Consider the following 19,886-nt stretch of genomic DNA (forward strand, 5'->3'; position numbering starts at 1 on the left):
GGAAGAGTATATTAATAGTTTTTAAAGTTTACAATTTTACGTATGAAATTTTAAAGGTCAAATCTTGTTTTAGCGCAGTCAGCAGAAATAAGATGGTTAAAGGGTAGAACTTAGTTAGTTTTTTGTAATTTATTTAGGGGTTTTCGTATCGACTTAGATATAGTTGTATTAAAGTGGTGGCGTTAGTTTAACGTTTATTAGAGAGGGGAATTAACGTCTGGTGATTGGAATAATCAGTCTGATATCTTATTCCAATCACCAGATGGTAATAGCAAGATCCTCTCTGCTTCCTGCCCCCCCTCTCAATCACCAGAATATCCAATCACCAGATTCTATCTGCTCTCCTATCCCCATTCGCTTTTTCTTATCGTTTCCATTCAGAATTTCCAATCACCAGATTCTATCTGTTCTCCCATCCCCAATCGCTTTTTCTTATCGTTTCCATTCACCAGAATTTCCAATCACCAGATGCTCTCTGCTTACCACTCCCCCCTTTCCCCCTCCCTAAACTCCATTAATTTATGGCTATATTTTCTAATATCTAATCACCAGATTCTCTCTGCTCTTTCCGTTCTCCAGAATTAGTTTTCCTAATACAGATTTTACCCCTACCCCTGATCACCAGAATTCTTTAACGCTTCCATTCCCTATATATCCCCAAGCCCTCTCTTTGTTCACCCCGTTAACCATAATTTCTAATCTCTAGGCAATAATGACAAGTTATTTACATTTAATTTTTTATTTTAGAACTTTGTTTACATGTTAGTAGGTACTATCAGATATTCCATTAGATGGTTATCTTGTATATTACACAATGAAAACAAATTAAAGTAGCTAAGTTTACAGGTTAATTGATTATCTACGAGTAAATTGGTAAAATCTTGTAGTACTTCCGAGGGTGATTTAAAACAGCCAAAATAAGATTTTACTTTATGGTACGAATTAAATTGATCGGGGTACAAAAATAAACCCTCGAAAGGTTTACCATATAATAATTCGTGAATTTTTTTAAGGTTTTTAACAATAGCTAAATACATGCATTCGATAACATTTTTATGCTCGTTTAAAAGATCTATTTGAAACCGAATAAAATCAATTTTTTTTGGAACTCACCGATTTCACGAGCTCCCAGATCCAGAACATGGCCGTAGGTTGAGTTCAATTTGATAGTGTTCAACGTGGCAACGATGGATACGTTGTTGCCGTGATAGTCCATGATGTTGTGGGTTAGCGTCGGTGCTCCGGTTTGCGTAGCGGCGAAAAGTTCTTCCCAAAGAGAGAGTAGATTGGTGAAAGCTTCGGATGTCAGGAACAGAATATTTTCGTTCGATTTTTTGAAGAAAAGAACTTGTAACTTGGAACCGTCGAAACCAAAAGAAATGTACACTGATCCTCCTAACGTGATTTTTATGTTGATACGTCTTTCTTGGGCCCGGCGTTTGGATACGGTATGGGTCTCGGCTATAGAAAATAAAAATGTTAATCCTTTACCTATTGAAATAGAGTTAATTTAGTGTTAAGAAGGAATGCTTACCAATAGAACGTTTTTCCATGTTTACTGTAGACGAAGGGAGCAAAGCGGATGCACTTCTTTTCAGTTCAGCGTCTCGGAGAGAAATGACGCGTGGGAGATTAATAAGTTCCTATCTTGTCGAGATTAATCCGTCTCGTGATCAAATCTGCATTTAATGATTCCCATTGTTTGACGTCACATAATTTTACCCACTTGAAAAAAAAACCCATTGTTTGACGTCACATAATTTACCCAGTTTAATATCTAAAGTGGAACCCATTGTTGACGTCACACAATTAACCCACTTGAAAAAAAACCAATGTAGATTCCTCTCGAGAGCTTTTGATGCAATCATTTCCTAGAAAACAAAACAATTAATAGAAATTTACATTAAATTAGTATACTATTAATACCATTTTATGAACTACAGTGAAAAAGTTACAATTTTACGGTAGAAACGTTTTCAAAATACCACAAAATGAACTCAAATAAGAAAATTGTAATTAAAATTATCACTACGGCAATAATTTTAGATGGTTGTTTCAGGACTACGATTATGGCCGATGTTTGTACTTCCGAGTCCATATCGGAAATGAAGTTAAATGGAATATTTTCGTAAATAAGTATAAATTTTAGAATTACCCTAATATATTCTCGAGAAGTGAACAAGTTCTTTGAAAATAAGAGATAAGCTTACTATCTTCCCCTCGGCCCTATATAAGGGGGTCCTTGAACCGGGGAACGTCACTCTATTGTTGTCCTTTGTGCGTCTAGTACCAGGATTTTTGAAGCGCTCTCTCTCTACGTAAGTTTATTTTGATTTTTTATCGTAATTTTTGGAATTAGGTTTCATTTTCAAAGTAAATTGGCATAAAAATGTAAGGTTTACAGTACCCAGAAATTATTTTAGTTGACACCCCGGAAATGATTATAATCGACTCCCCTGAATTGATTGATATAACTGTTAACGAGCCCACGGAAGTACCCATAATTACTTTACCCGATTCTCCAAAAATGGAAGTAATAGATTTAACAGATAGCCTTGAGTCAGTACCCCCATCACCAGAGTCTGTAGTAACAGATTCACAGGTTGAACGTCTAAAAGAAATGACAATGGTACGTGATTATCTTAGAGAATATCAACTAACCCGCCCTATCTGTACGCCCCCTATCGTGAATTTAACTTCACCCCTTTTAAGACCTAGTTCAATCCCACCTGTCGCAGTACGTAATTCGCCCTCGTATACGCCTACGGATGTTCCGTTGCCGTTTCTAGAATCAGATGACACGCGTCACTCTTTATCTTCGGAAGATAATTGTATCGTGACTTCGCCCAGTACTGTCGAGATAAAACGGTTAGCTGAGAACGTTGAAGTTGCCCGACGGGACGCGGAGGAGCTTACCGCCGCTGCCACAAGGGCAGCCGAAATGTTCGAGAAAGCTAAAGCGTTGTTAGCCGCCCGTACGGCTAGTAGTAGTAGGCACCTTCGTAATATTTCCCCTCCGCGTAATAATGACCCCATAGCTGTCGCAGGCCGTCACGAGCTCCACAGTATTCACCGCCCTTGTCTCAGGCTATGGAAATTAGTAACGCGAACCCCGAGAACGCGCTTTTGGCAGCCCCCGCTTCGTCTCCTCCTCAAGTTGGAGGTGGGCTAGCTGAAGTTCTAATAACGTATCCGTCCTTTCCTAATTTACCAGGTTCAGTAAAAATATTAAATAATAATGTCCAAAATTTTCCAAATTTTGGACTATTGGGACGGACTTTAAATGTTAGGTTAGAAAATAATATCGAAAAGGTATTTATACATTAATGGAAACCCTATTGGAAGACTGTTTGCCTTCCGATATGGTTTCGGTTTCATTTGCGAATGTCAACAAACCCAGCTTCCAAATTCACGTCAGTTTCCGGCGAAGGGATCAATTAGATTTGCAATGGTTGATGACGTATATCGATGAAAAAAGCTATAGATCCGAGAACGATGGTAGTTTCTTTGAAGGAATCGTTACGGTCACTTTTAACAGAGTTAGATTACCGCAAGGAGGAACTAGACCTGCTGGGTTAGGTATTTTCCTCGAAAAAGAGTTTTCTTTTTATAAAAAATGCACGATAACGATAGACAATAAGGATAAAGTTGGTTTAGCACGCGCTCTTGTAGTAGCTATAGCTCACCGAGAGCATATAAATAATAAAGATGATTTAGAACTTAAAAGAAAATATACTACTATAAGACAGTGTAGAGGTAAAAACATTGAAGCTTTGCTTCAGACCTTGAAAGCTAGAGAACTTTTAGCAAATGCAGCGTTATCCGATGACGATTGCTCGGGGCCGGAGGCTTTATCTCGGTTCCAAGAAATCTTGCCCGAATACAGTATTATCGTTTTTCGATTACGCGATCCGGCTCCTGTAATTGTTTTCGGTGACGTGGATGAAGAGCGGGAATGCCATGGACCTCTCCGCAAACGTCTTTACCTTTTAAATATTGACAATCATTTGAACGTAATTACTAATCCAAAGCCCCTTTTCGCGTTTAATAGTTTTTGCGAAAAATGTTTAGTAGGTTATAATAATCTTACAGATCATAAATGCTCACTTTTCTGTAACGCTTGTTGTAGAAAGCCAGATTGTCAGAAGGGAGTGACTAAAATAACTTGTCAAACATGTTTAAGAATTTTCCCTAATCAAAATTGTTACGATTACCATTTATCAGGACCCGAGCCCTTATTTAATAAAATTTACGTTTGTAATCTTTGCGGGAAATATGTCAGTATGTTTAAGCGTAATACAGTACACGTTTGCGGAGATACTTATTGTCTTTAGTGTAGTGAATTTAACCCTGCTGGTCATTTATGTTATATGCAACCTTTAAAGACCGACCGTAAAGATTCTGCCGAAAAAACTACTCGTTCTCGAATAAATAGCAATAATAAACGGGTCCACGAATCTGACAATGAACAATCACCACCGACCAAGAGAAGTACTCCAAAAACGGAAGTCTTTTTTTTATGACTTCGAATGTAAACAAACAAAGCGTACTGAAGCCAATGCTTTGATTCACGAACCAATTTTATGCGTTTCGCAAAAAGCGTGTAAATTCTGTTTCGAAGAAAAAGATAATCGGTACGCATGCGCTAAATGCGGTAGTGGTCATCGGGAGAAAATATATCTCTCAAAAGACCCTGTCGGCGACTTTCTGGAGTATCTTCGTACGCTTAACAGAGTGGCTGATAAGATAATATGTATCGCCCATAATGCTATAGGTTACGACGCGCAATTTATAGTACGTAAAATGGTCGATTTAAAGTGGACTCCTAAAGTCCTGACTGACGGGACCAAATTCATGAATGTACAGTATAAAAAAATTTAATTTCTTAGATTCACTAAATTTTATGTCTTTTGCCCTTTCTCAATTCGTTTCCACATTCGGTTTAGATAATAATTTGAATAAGGGACATTTCCCGCATTTATTGTTTAATACCGTAGACCATGAATTTGATCCAGCCCGTTCGAACGAAACCAATTACGTACTACATAATGACTTGCCTCCGATCGAAGCGTACGACCCTAATCGTTTAAGCGGTAAGGCCTACGTTGAATTTATCCAGTGGTATAACGATTCCCAGTCAGAAGCTTGTGGTAATTCGGACCCCAACTTTAATTATTTGGATTTTAAAAGAGATTTAATCCGGTACTGTTGCCAGGACGTAAACATTCTTTTGCAAGAATGTATATCTTATCGTTCTATTTTCATGGATAAATTCGAAATAGACCCGTTCTTAACCGCGATAACGATTGCGGGAGTATGCAGTTTTATCTTTAGGAAACACTTTTTACAGCCCAATACGATTGGTGTAGTGCCCCCTTTTGGCTATCGTATGAACTGTAACCAGAGTTTTGGCGCGATTGAATGGCTTGAATGGATGTCTCACTTACGAGGGAAGGAAATACAGTCCGCTTTTAATGGATTTGAACCTAGAATTCTTAACATTAACGTGTTTCAATATCACGGTTGTTATTATCACGGCTGTAAAAAGTTTTTTCCGATCAATAGAAATTTAGCGTTATACGGCGATCACACACAGACCCATAATTCTCGATACGCGTCAACCGTTGATACTACAAATCGCTTGAAGCAATTGGGATACACTGTCCATGAGAAATTTGAATGTACCTTCAAAGCCGAGAGGCGTACTAGCCCCGCCATCGACGCCTATCTTTCTACTCAAAATTAAAAATTAAAAATTAAAGAGCCAATCCGCCCCCGCGAAGCCTTTTTCGGAGGACGTACGTCAGCCTTGAAATTACATCACAAGTGTTAAGAGGGGGAGGATCGAAACTAGTGTTTGCCAACTGTCAAAAATGTAGCGAGTCTCGAAACCAGCAGGATTGCCCCCACGAAGACTCTGAACGAGAAATAACTGGTACTTGGGTCGCTGACGAGGTACAGTTGGCAATCGAAATGGGTTACAAGGTCATTTCTATTCACGAAATTTGGGAATACGAGGTAGTAAAATACGATCGGTTATCGAAAGAGGGCCGTCTTTTCTCGGAATACGTCAACGCTTTTCTTAAACTCAAACAGGAATCCAGCGGTTTCCCCTCGGGAATAGAGGCCGATGAAGAGATTAAGAAATACGTTGACGAATATTACGATAAGGAAGGAGTAAAACTTGATCCTACCAATATTAAAAAGAACCCCGGACGTCGTACCATCGCGAAGCTTTGCCTTAACTCTTTTTGGGGACGGTTTGGTCTTAACCCGCGCAAAGACGAATCGGCTATTATTAGCGAACCCAAAAAGTTTTTCGATTTATTCTTAGACCCCGACATAGAAGTTAAATCGGTTATTCCCTTAAGTCAAACGCATTGCGTGGTCAAGTGGGCGTTTTTGAAAGATATCGATCTTGTTTACCCAAACACGAACGTAGTAATTGCCGCCTATACGACCGCAATGGCTAGGATCAAGTTATACTCTTATTTAAGGAGATTAGGCCCGCTTTCGTATTATTATGATACGGACAGCTGCATTTATCTAAAAGAACGTAATGAGATAGAGATTGAGACTGGAAACTATCTCGGAGAAATGACAGATGAGTTGGAAAAGTACGGAAAAGGCTCGTACATTCAAGAATTGGCTACAGGTGATGCAAAAAATTACGCCTTTAAAGTACTGAACCCTACGACCGGTAAAGTCTCCCACGAGATTAAGGTCAAAGGGCCCCGTATAAATCAAGGCATTAAAGATTTGGTTAATATGGACACGCTTAAAAGATTGATAGGCGTCGACGGAGAAACGACCGCACTAAAATCTATAGACCCATCGTAGACAAGGTGCGATTACTGGACGACTTCACTACGGTACCCTACAGCTATAAAAAGCGAATCTAATTGGTCCTGAGGAAGGGGACGTAGCGGCTGCCAATCGCTAATTCTCGCTAAAAAATAAGCTTCTAGTCTCACCACTCTAAAGTGAATATAGGTTTCAGTCTTGCGACATTAAAGTGAATATAGTCTTGCGACTTTAAAGTGAATATAGTCTCACGACTTTTAAAGTGAATATAAAACCTATACGGGGTAAGGGACGAAATAGGTTATTCGATTATATTTTTCCTTCGCTGAAGAGTCCCATAAATTTAACCGAATTTTAATTGACATTTTCATTTGTACGTTAGTACTCGAAGGGAGATAACCATGCAATTTATTCATCCGTTTAATTGCGTAACGGCAGGCCCGAGTCAGAGGTGCAAAAGCTATTTAATTGAATCTATAATTAATCACGAAGAGGAAATGTTTGTTCCGGGTTTCAAAGAAATACATTGGTATTACGGAGAATGGCAAGCTCTATAGGATAAAATGAAGCAAAGGGTAGTTTTTAAAGAAGGATTGCCTGTTTTATCTGATTATGATGGAAAAGATCCTATATTATTAGTTATCGACGACCAGATGAGCGAGAGTAAAGGTCAAATTGGCGATTTATTCGTGAAAGGGACGCATCACCGTTATCTAAGCGTTATTTTTATTACACAGAACTTATTCCATCAATCAAAAGATAGCAGAACAGTTTCCTTGAATTCGCATTATATTATTTTATTGAAAAGCCCCCGAGACCGTCAGCAAATAGCTTATCTCGCTAGACAAATGTTCCCGGATAAATAGCGTTTTGTAGTAGACGCTTACGAAGACGCGACTTCCAGACCTCACGGTTATCTAGTATTTAATTTAACTCAAACTCGTCCCGAAGATCAAAGAATCTTAACTAATATTTTACCGGGAGAAACGTTCTACGCCTATCTCACCAAATACATAGAACTAACATTTCGTAATTTCAATCAGTTATGAATCAGGTCTCGTAGAGTACGTATCGAGAGAGACGCTCTCCGATATCTCGGTCGTTGCAAACCCGTTCAACGAAAAGCCATTTTAGCTAAAGCCGACAAATCCCTCATAGACGCAATAGCCGAGTGTATTCATAATACTTTAATTGGTAACGTTAAACTATCAAATACGCAGAAAACCAGGTTATCTCGTCATAAAAATACCCTTAGAAAATTAGCCAGTAAGCGCATAGCTTGGAGAAGTAAAAAGAAATTGTTAGTTCAGTCTGGGGACGGTTTTTTCTCGTTTCCTCTACCCGTCGTTTCTACCCTTCTTGGTTCTATATTCGGAAGTAAACAATGAAACACGCCAGAAAAATGATTCTCGTCCCTAGTGACGTTTTAAAGCCCGACCCGTTCCCGCACCCCCTCACTCTGACCGTCTCTGAATTAGACGCTAAGATGGACCAAATATTAAAAATGAAAGATTTAGACGACGCCTCGAAATGGATTTTATACGAACAAGCTTTAATGAGACACGGAAATCTACGTAAACAGGCCTTGGCTCCTAAATAAATTGAAATTGCCCCCGAGCTCGACTCGTTAAGTAGGGACTGGATAGACGATTTACCTTTGATATATTACCATAAAGCGCAAAGCATGGTGGATCAGTTGCAAACTGTACCCGATAGAATACGGTGGGATGAAAACGGGGAGCTCGTAATAAACGGTCGACCAATTAAAGGTTCCAATACCCTTCCATAAACTGCAACCTTGTACCTCTTCGTGGTGGAAGGGAGTAACAGGTGGAGGGGCAACCCTTCATGCTGGCCAACTAAGGCTCTGCTTCTTCCTTAAGCTAAGGTGGGTGGTATCGTGCTGAGGGCTGAGTGGTACCGGGGAAGCGAAATTACGGTATCGTGAACGATCCCCTCGGGGAACCAGGCGACACCCCGTTGTATTTTAGCCTTCCGCCCGGACAGAGGATTAAGGGCGGTGACCTTCTACTTTCCTCTTTTCTCGTGGGATCTTTTATGAATTCCAACAACAAAAAACAAAACAAAAAACCATCGGGCAAGGGTCTGTCTTTGACAGCACCCTGCTCTAGCCAGGGGAAGGGTGTATCTCAGGATACTACCCTCCCTTCCACAAGTTCAGGTCGTGGGTCTGTCGTGGAGGATACCGAGCCCATGGTGCTAGGGTCTGCCTCTGGCAGTACCCAGCATCAGAAGCCGGAGTCTACCAAAGACAGTACCCCGACGGAGGGAAGCAAGGTAAGTGCTTCTAATGCTCGTACTCGCAAGAGGAACAGGCGTCGTAAGACAAACAAGAAGGTGGCAGACGACTCTCCAAAGGGTAACTCCTCTTCTAACAAGAGAACAAGGGAGTCAGATCAAGACTCTCCTAGCTCTCAACAACAGGCTGCCAAGAAGTCCAAACCACTAACCTTCAGTGAAGCTGTGGGTTCGATGCGGATGGCCATCATTAAAGAAGGCTTTCCCTCGAACGGCTTAACCGAGGCAGAAATGGGCACCATCCAGCGTGGAGTTCTGGAGAGGATTGACGGGATACCTTCGGGTAACCCTCTTCCTCAATTCCTGCAATTCCAGCTGAAAGGAGGTGCCCTGGTTTACCTGTGTAAGGATGACTTCACAGGTAAATGGTTAAGCCAGGAGTTCGACCGCAACGAACAGGTTCTCCAGGGAACGAAGCTTTTGGTAACAAAAGCCAGTGACCTGCCGAAACCTTTTAAGGTCGCTCTCCGTACAAGGGACGTCTGGACGAAGGACCCTAAAGTGCTCCTCAGGCGTCTTCAAGCCTTCAACGGTGCGCTGAACACCAGCCGCTGGAAGGTGCTGGGCAAATCCGAGGAACCGGCTGCCATCCGTTGGATTTTTCTAATGGATGGTGAGTCGGTCAACGCCATCAAAGCGGCAGGATTTGCCGCTCAGACAGGTTTGGATAGGGGTATCTTTAAGATACTCAGTCAACCAAATCAAACCTCAGTCGTAAGTGCTGTAGAGGGTGTGGATAATCCTACACCTATTAATGATTCCAAGTCTAACGACTCGGTAATTTCAGGACTAGAGGACCTAGAGCCTCTGCTCAGCGATTACTCGGAAGGGGATACGCTGACAGAGGACATCAAGAACCTCAGTGTCTCGGACGGTGAAGAGGTCCAAGGCATGGTGGCTCAGCCAGATGGAGCAGTGGTGGGGGAGACTGGTGGTACTAACCTAACCAGCGGGAGTGGTGTGGTTTCCACACCCCCAACTGGAGGGGGCGGTGTCACTGGTCAACCTCCAATCTAGGCCCGTCGCCATGAGCATTAAGGTGGTGCAGATAAATCTTCATCACTGCAAGGCAGCCTCCGCTGTACTTTGTCGAAGGCTTGCTAAGGAGCAAATTGATGTTGCTCTTATTCAGGAGCCTTGGATTGCCAGGGGTAAAATCCTTGGTCTTAATAGTGCAGGTAATATCTATTATGACCATAATTCCGTTTCTCCTAGAGCTTGTATTTTGGTACGCAAGGACATTCATGCCCTTCCGCTCTCAATCTATCACTCTAGGGACACTGCAGTGGTTAAAATCATTTCCCCTTCTGCTGATGGGAATGATGAACTCACGCTGGCTTCTGCTTACTTTCCCTACGATGATGCTCTGCCCCCACCATCACAGGAGGTGACCAATCTGGTCAACCACTGTGAGCGGTCGGGAAAGAAACTCATTATAGGTTGTGATGCAAATGCTCACCATGTTATCTGGGGCAGCAGTAACTGCAACGATCGTGGTGATAAACTAATGGAATATGTGGTTAGTACGAAACTCCATATTCTTAATAGGAACAATGAACCAACTTTTGTTACTCGTAACAGAAGTGAGGTCATTGATCTCACGCTGTGCACAGAAAATGTCGCAGCTCTTATTAATGACTGGCATGTGTCTAGTGAACCATCACTGTCGGATCACAGACACATTTGCTATACAGTCAGGATGAAAGTGGTTCAGGTTTGTACCGAACTTCGTAATCCCAGGCGAACTAATTGGCCTGGTTTTAGGGATGATCTAAATCTTCATCTGCAGGATGATAAGCCTAGGCTGTCATCGGTGCTGGATTTTGATTTGGCTGTTGATCGCATGCAACATGCCATTATCGACTCCTACCACCGTAACTGTCCGGTGAAGTCTGCCAACCAGCCAAGGCTAGTTCCTTGGTGGAACCTTGAGATTGGCAGGCTTCGCAAAGAGTCTAGGAGGCTCTTTAACAATGCTAAGAGGTCGGGTGACTGGGTTGCCTACAAGCAAACCCTCACTGCGTACCATAAGGCCATCCGCGAGGCCAAGAGGGACTCGTGGAGGAATTTCTGTGAGAATATCTCTGATATTCCTAGTACGGCAAAGTTAATGAAAATTATGGCCAACGATAAGACTAAACATCTTGACACTATCAAGTTGAAAGATGGCAGTCATTCTTCGTCGGGTAAGGAGACACTAACTCATATGTTAGATGTACACTTTCCCGACTCCAGAATTACAAACAGTACTGATTCTGACCCCCTTCCTATTAGGATTGCACGTACCAAAAGGGAGGACTGGGCGGTGGCGAATAAAATTGTCACGCACTCGAGACTTATTTGGGCTATAAAGTCTTTTAAGCCCTATAAGTCTCCGGGGCCGGATGGGATACTTCCCATTCTGTTGCAGGAGGGCATTGACGTTGTCTGCCCAATGCTGAGTAGAATCTATAGGGCTTGTATTGCCCTTGGATATATTCCTAGCACCTGGAAGCTTTCTAGGGTGATCTTTATTCCGAAGCCAGGGAAATCTAACTATCTCGAGGCTAAGGCTTTTAGACCAATCAGTTTGACTTCTTTTTTTCTAAAGATTTTGGAGAAATTGGTAGACAACTATATTAGGGGAGAGGTTATTTCTCATACACCTCTCTCGACGGCTCAGTATGCCTACCAAAAAGGCAAATCTACTGAGACTGCCCTTCATGGCATAACCAATTGCATTGAAAGGGCTATTAACTTTAAGGAAATAGCATTAGCTGTGTTCCTTGATATTGAGGGCGCCTTTGATAAGGTGTCCAGCGCAGTCATCATGAAGGCTGCTAAGCGCTTTGGCATTAATGACACTCTGTGTCTCTGGCTCAAAGCTATGCTGACGAATCGTGTGGTGGTATCCTCCCTGCTCGGTGAATCCCTTATGATCTCCACCAGCCGTGGTTGCCCGCAAGGTGGTGTTCTATCACCTCTGCTGTGGTGCCTGGTTGTGGATGAGCTTTTGGTGAGGCTAGACAGGGATGGGTGCCGCTGCTTCGGCTATGCCGACGATATCGCCATCATCTTTACGGGAAAATTCCCCAACACTACTAGCGATTTAGTGAGAAGGGCTCTTGCATCAGTGGAAAAATGGTGCAGGGAAGTTGGTCTTACGGTTAATCCTAGTAAAACGGTACTTGTTCCTTTTACTCGTAAAAGGCTGCAAAACTCTTTTAATGATATCTCCTTATTTGGGACTATTTTGAGGGAAAGCACGGAGGTGAAGTACCTTGGTGTTATTCTTGACAACAAACTAACGTGGAAGCCTCACCTTGACTGTGTAGTTAAGAAGGCCAAGATGTTACTTTGGAGGACTAGGAGTGCAGTTAGCAGGTCATGGGGGCTTAGCCCTAAAGTGGCCTTCTGGCTGTACACCATGATCATCAGACCACTGCTCTCTTATGCTGCAGTGGTCTGGTGGCCAAGAGTCCGAATTAAGACTGTGCAGAGCGATCTGCGCACCCTACAAAGGCTGGCTTGTGTCAGCATCACAGGAGCTATGAGAACAGCCCCAAGTGCTTCTCTAGAAATTCTCCTGAACATTCTTCCTCTTCATCTTTTTATAGAAGAAGCTGCTGCTATGGGAGCCTATAGGCTCAACCAGAATGGTTGGTGGAAGGCGAATACTTGGGATAATAGCCACACCAAGATCTTTCGGGAAATTTCATGTCAGTTACCTGTATATCTCATGGGTTCTGATTTGATGACTACGAAGCTGCATTTTAGTAAGTCCTTCAATACTTATTTTCCGAGCCGTACAGAGTGGGCCAATCATAGTACCCTCGGGGCCAGAGGAGAAATCGTCTGGTTTACCGATGGGTCTAAGACCCGCTCTGGCTCAGGTTCGGGGATGTATTGCCTTACTAGCAATCTCGGCTTCTTTGAAAGCCTTGGTGTCTATGCTAGTGTTTTCCAGGCGGAAATTGCCGCTATCTGCTTCTGTGTTGATTTTTGTCTTAAGAAGAAGCTTCATGGCAAGGTTATCCAAATTTATTCGGATAGTCAAGCAGCCCTCAAGGCTCTCAACCAGTTTCAGGTCTCTTCAAAACTGGTTTACAGCTGTTTGAACCTCCTCTCGGAGCTAGGCACCAATAATAAAGTTCAGCTCTATTGGGTTCCTGGCCATCGGGGGTACTATGGTAATGAGAGGGCCGATGTCTTAGCCAAGAAGGGGGCAGAGGCTGGGTTCTTTGGTCCTGAACCTGCCGTTCCTATCCCCTCTAGCATAGTTCGCGGCCTTATCTCTAACTCCATGACTGACCGTCAACTCAAGCTTTGGCTTGAGATGGATGGCCAAAGGCAGGCTAAAGAGTTTATCTCGGGCCCCTCTAGGCAGAGAGCTAAGGAGCTGCTCTCGCTTTCCAAATCTAATATCAGGTTGGTCATTGGCCTACTAACAGGTCACTGTCTCCTTAACAGACATCTTCACCTGATTGGAATCAGTGATGATCCAATCTGTAGGGCATGTCAGGCTGAGGAGGAAACCGCCTCTCATGTGCTTTGTAGGTGCGATTACTACGCGGCCCAAAGATTCGAGCATCTTGGTATGCATCAACTGGAAACTTCTGATTTCTATAATATGCCGGCCAAGAGGATTCTCCGTTTTGTGTCGGATATTGGACTTTTTAAGTCTTAAGGTTCGGGTTTTGCACAATGGACCTCTGGTCGACGTGCGCGAACGGGCATTCCCAAAGCCCTTCACCCCTTCATCAATAATAATAATAAAGGTTCCAATATTAGCGAAATTGCCAAAGAGTATTTAAATCCTAAAACCTACCCAAAACCTATCGGATATTTCGCGTGTATTTCCAATTTAACCCAATTTAACTCTTCACCGACGATCCCCGGCTTTCCCGTCCCGCTAGCTCCGAGCGCACCACAACGACGTTTTCCCGTTAAACCAAATGTGAAGCATGAGTATCCGGTTCCTCAAAGAGGACAGATAAGCCCCACTCCACTCGTAGCCTCGACCGAGATCACTCAACGTCAGACGGAGACTCTTCTCATCACTCGTATAAACAAACAAGGAGTCGCGCGCGAAAGCCGAAAGTATGGGAGAAGCTATTTTAGAAAAAATATATTTTGACCCAAAGCATCCGGCGTCTTTCGGAGGCGCTCAAAGGTTATTCCAGTCCGTAAAGTCTCACGGCCTAAGTAGGGAAACTGTAGAAAAATGGTTAAGAGGAATCGACGCTTTTACGATGCATAGGCCGAAATATAAAAAGTTTAAACGAAATAAAATAGTAATTAGTAATATAAGGGAACAATACCAGGCTGATATTAACGATATTAGCTCGTTAGATGCTGATAATGACGGATACAAATATATATTAACAATTATAGACTGTTTTAGTAAAAAAGCGTGGGGGTTACCTCTTAAAACTAAATCGGGGAAAGAGGTTTTGAAAAATATAAAAATGGTTTTTAAAGACGGAATTCCGGATAAATTCCAATCGGACAAGGGCACGGAATTTAGGAATAAAGAAGTACAAGGATATTTCAAAAAGAATAAAGTTAAATTTTTTAGTACCCAAAATGACGATATAAAAGCCTCTATCGTAGAAAGGTTTAATAGAACGTTAAAAACAAAAATGTATAAATATTTTACCCATCACTCCACAAATAGATATTTGGAAGTCTTACAGGACTTGGTCGAAGCGTACAATTCCTTATACCATAGCTCAATTAAATTGGCCCCTAATGACGTTTCGGAAACTAACGTATTACGTGTGTACAATAATATTTACTCTAAATATTATTCCGAGAAACTGAAAATGAAACCGCAATTCCAAGTAGGGGATTTGGTTAGAATAAATACAACTAAAATGATATTTCAAAAGGGACTCGAAGCTAATTATACCGAAGAAATATTTAAAGTCGTAGCTATAGTTAAAAGACATCCTCCCGTTTATAAAATAAAAGACCTATCAGAAATCGATATGAAAGGGACGTTCTATTCGAGAGAGCTTCTAATGGTCAGTGCGCCTCGTTCATACAAGTTAAACAAGGTTTTACGACAGATAACTAAAAACGGAGTAAAACAATTGTACGTTAGTTGGCTAGGATATCCTCCATCGTTTAATAGTTGGGTTAATCAAGATGACGTCTGGGATTTACATAACTCTTCCTAGTAATACTAGAGATAACAATAAAAACCATCTTGAAAATACTCTAGCCTCGTATTCTACAACGTTGGCCAAACCCATTAGTTTACGCGGAGATTGGGAAATTGCACTGGTAGAAATTATGTATCCTTTATCTTTTTATAACGTAAGCGAACCAATGGGATGCGGAATAGAAATTAAGGAATTACTATCGAACCCACCAGCCACTACCGACTAAATTATCAAGGCCCGTGCGCGCTCTATCCGAAGAGGGGTACTTTGACTGAAGAAAAAAGGGGATTTTGTAAATTAATGTCTTTTATAATGAAATTGAATTGGATTTATTGTAAAATGATCCAGTGGCCTTTCAATCCTGTCAAATGTTGATTGTTCGATTAACTGTAATTTATACTAAGGACACAAAGTATTTAATAGTTTATTGTGGTAGTATCGATTTGTCTACAATACGGATTGCAAGTTCATTAAGCTGACTAAAGCACCCATAAAAGTAATCTGGTTCGCCAACAGGTACCTTCCGTCACTATTACCGTTAACCGCAAGTTATTGTTTAAGTAAAAACCTAGAAATACGGAGGCCAAATCTAATAACCAGGGCAAAGAGAAGCTAGATATCTAACCGCTGCACCACGTCACTGTTCAGGATAATTGTTCACCTTTTTTTCAACAGATTTTTTCCTCAATTTTGCTTAGCACATCGTCTACAAACGTGAAAACCTTCGTGCACTTGACCCTCATAATATACTTTGTTAACCCTAACAAGTGCTTTGAGAATATTAACCAAATTTTGAATATTAAAAATGCACTACCTTTATACTTGCTTGGCAAAAAATAAGTTAAAATTTAACTATTATCGCGAAAGCTAAAAAATCAATATCTTTGTGAAACGTTTGCCAGCTGTCGCCCACTTTTTCATAAAAATATCGCGCTTTAAATTAATAATTTTTGTAGGAATAATTTGTGTCGCATTGATTTTGGCTATAACTTTTCGGCGGACAATAGCCTGAATAAGGTCAGTCGGTGCGCTGTGTAATAAAAGTAGGGATTTTTAAGAATTTCATATTAAAAATTGCAATTATCCCAAATTTCAATTTACGAAAGTGTGTATCATTATATATTTATTAATATTTCTTTTGTTTCTATTTAAATAGAAAGGTAACAGTTGTTTCATAAATTTCAATAGTGGAACCATTAATTAGGTTTCTGAAACCTTTTTCTGACGCTAAGCGCGACAGAAGGTCTGGTTGGTTTTCAAATCTAGAGTAACAGAGTACCTCTAAAAAAGGTTATGGGCAGTTGTTTACTTTTCAATTGATCTCAATTTTTATCTGGGAATTACTTTTATTATTTAAAACAACTGTGTATGGCAAATTTAAAATCTATTTATTCTTACTCAAACAATTTTTATTTATCCAAGGTAACAATTTCCCAGGAGTGGTTTTACAATCACCGTGTCAGTTTGTTGTTCGCTGCGGAAACGAGCTCGCAGTACCGGGCCAAAGTAAAAGTCGTTTGATGACTTAGGCCTAAGGTGGTGCATTGGGTATTAGCCTAGCTGATAGCTGATAAAGTATAACTTTCTTTCGTATTTGCTCGAATTTTGGAAAAAGGATTATTGTTTTCAAAACGCCTGAATTCAAATTCGTGTTTCGATGTGTGTGGGTGTTGTGTTTGTGTTGTGCATGTTGTGTTTATGTTGTGCATGTTGTGTTTATGTTGTTCATGTTGTGGTTATGTTGCGTATGTACGGGGTTTCTAGTCTACAACTCCTAATAATTAACTTTTGGGACGGACTGAGCTCTAACGGTTACGTTAAACGTCTTAGCATCCAAATGGCCGGGTTTCCACTAAATGTTTACGATATACGTCTTTTTATAAATTTGAAAAAGCTAATAGTCATTGACTTTAAAATTTGATTAATGGACTCTTAGAAAATACGACAGAAACAAATTGCACATTTATAAATCTAGAGATCGGGCCGGGCACGTTACTGCTCCACCTCGTGCTATCCACATCAAGGGGAATAATCTCACCAAATTAAGACAATTATTTAGGCTAATACCCGAGGCACCACCTTAGGCCCAATTCATCTAGCGACTTATAATGCCTGAAACAGGTGGCCGGGTTACAATGCTTTTATTATAGTTTTACAAGTATATATAAAAATCAGAGTGCTTGTTCTAATAGTAATATTTTTCAAACAACTTTGTAAGTTGGTCTTAAAAAGATGTCGCAGAGCCCCAGATTGTATCAGGAATAGTTTCGGGTATCACTTTCATTGCCGTTGATAGTAGACTAAGAGAGAGCGGGCGAATACAACCATGGAATTATCGAAAGAGCTCGAGACGTTACAGAAGTTAAATTTTAAATACTGAAGAACAGCTACTTACATATTACATCTATTTATTTTTAGTATATTTGCCAACACTATTTTAACGGCTTAGGAATGTGGTTATCGAATGACGGAGCCTCAGCCGATTTATATCGCGATGTAAGATCTCACCTGCATACTACTTTTATTTGAAACACTAAGTGCACAAACCAGAAGTACAGTCGTTGAGGACCTGATTCAATACTTAATAGAAGGTTGTGAGGAAATTCTAAGCAGGTCTAGAAATTTCACCAGAGTTCGTAAAGCATTCTCTTGACGGGCACATGATTTTTTTCGAGTCGGCGATGGTGATTTCAAACATTCCCTTTACATTGTAACTTTTTAATCTTATATTTAAAATAGTTTTGTAGGAACGGTATAGATATATTTCTGGTTGGTACTACTAAATTCGTTATTAAAAAAACGTACTTCAAACAACCAATAGTCAACTTTTGCTACTTGTTAATAAAAACCAATTGTAAATTAACACAAACAATTTGGGGCAAGCCAGATATCGTTTGGAATATTTGGGGTAATTTTGTTTTTATTTGACGATAATTTGTAGGGTCCTATATCTCTGAAACGAAGTACGACTCAAGTGCATTTTACAATTTTGACTAATTTGGACGCCCTTAAATTGACGACCTATATTCGAAACACCCTGTATAGTTTCATAAAAGTTGTGTATGTATCCATTCTTCTTTCACAATGTCTATATATTTATTAGTTTTTGGTTAAAGATATGTTCGAATAGATTTATTTTTAATGATTTAATTTTTTTGTCTGATATTTGACCCACGATGTTTCGCGGACGAAAGGCAGACTCAACAAATGTACCGGGTGGATTACTTAAATCATAGAATACTGCGTTTTGACCAAAGATAAAGAGCAAAAACATCTTACAGCAATATGAAATGACCAATTTAAATAATGCTATTTACTAAATATAAATGGCGCACCAATCATCAACAAATTAATTATAAAAGGAAAATATGTGTGAAGTTTTAAAGAAATGAAGAAAATATGTTCACTTAATTAGTATTCCTTAAATCACACGTTTTTCAGCAGAACAAAATAGGAAATAAAAATTAGAAATATCTCTAAAATATTAGTGTTTTTATAAAATGAAATAAATAAACTTAATTAATACTGCCTGCTTAATCATGAATATTTAATTTGAAATTTTAAAATCACCCATTTTTACGTTTTATATTATTCATGTTGTTGCTGTCGGCAAACAGATGTTTTACTTTTATTTTTATCAATATATTTCTATCTAATGATAGATATACTACTTTTTCACTTAGCCAAAAGACCTAAACTGAAATTGTCATGGACAATAATTAGAAAACACCGGCCCATATATAATAAAGTAACAAATTAAATTTAGGGATTGGTCAGTTGATCGATCTCAAAATTGTTTTTTGCACGCAACACTATCATTTCATGTTTGGGTGTAAGAGGATCATTTAAGAGTTTTAAACCCTTTGAAATGGTGCAGTAGTTTAACGAACAACCCTATTTTTAAAATGCTCAGTTACTATTCCAACTACATTGACAATAATCAATGTAACCCTATATTCCCCCCTATTCCTCCGTTCCTGGCATTTATCGTCATGTTTCCTAGAGTTCTTTGCTTCTACTGCTAGACAGGTGAGTAAATACAGTTTCATAGAACAATATTCGATTCAGAAAACAATGGTAGAGTTTAAAGATAAAGCTTTGCAGAAGTATTCTGATGTTTTTGTTTACTTCTACGAAACTTCGCTTGGCTTCTAGTATAATACTATACATTTTTATCAAAAACTACGAGTGTTAGAATTCCTAAATTTTTAGGGTATTATTTTTAATGTGGAAACGATTAACATTCAAAGAAAATCGGAAATTATTTTAACGTTTTTCAGAAAATCTATTATTTTTTGGATGGACAATGCTAGAAGAAAACCTTTAATGAGAATTTGTGAAGAATTATCGAAAATATTTAATAACGTTGATTTCATTGAAAAATATACTAGGTGATGAAAAACAAGCTCGCCATAGGAAGCAATATTTTTAGAGTTTTGTATGTAAGACTTGGCTTAAATGGTAATTTTATTTATACCAAATGATTATTTTATTCATCCAAAAATTAATTGATTTATTAATTTATTTTAATAACTACGCCCAAAAATAAAACATATAATTTTTCTTCCATATAAAAGTCGGTTTTTTAAATAGTATTTAAAGCGAAACCTTTCCGTT

The 19,886-nt window shown here is 39.9% G+C and overlaps 2 protein-coding genes across 2 annotated transcripts in view; one reads left to right on the forward strand and one right to left on the reverse strand.

The window, feature by feature from the left end:
- Positions 1-838: 838 nt before the first annotated feature.
- Positions 839-1,687, reverse strand: LOC149949713 (uncharacterized). The gene is made up of 2 exons (XM_090169276.1): positions 1,535-1,687; positions 839-1,461 (listed from the first exon to the last, which is right to left on the reverse strand). Exons 1-2 carry the CDS (start codon positions 1,551-1,553, stop codon positions 1,073-1,075), a joined length of 408 nt encoding a protein of 135 aa, XP_090025402.1. The 5' UTR covers positions 1,554-1,687; the 3' UTR covers positions 839-1,072.
- Positions 1,688-2,279: 592 nt separating this feature from the next.
- The window catches only part of LOC149949714 (uncharacterized), a 39,845-nt gene continuing 22,238 nt past the window's right edge, over positions 2,280-19,886 (forward strand). The window contains exon 1 of the mRNA XM_090169277.1: positions 2,280-2,318. The gene's annotated coding sequence lies outside the window, so the exon portion shown is untranslated. The remainder of the gene's footprint in view (positions 2,319-19,886) is intronic.

The sequence above is a fragment of the Leiobunum rupestre genome, chromosome 3, assembly GCF_980474605.1.
Source record: "Leiobunum rupestre chromosome 3, qqLeiRupe1.1.hap1, whole genome shotgun sequence".
Classification (NCBI taxonomy): Eukaryota; Metazoa; Arthropoda; class Arachnida; order Opiliones; family Sclerosomatidae; genus Leiobunum; species Leiobunum rupestre.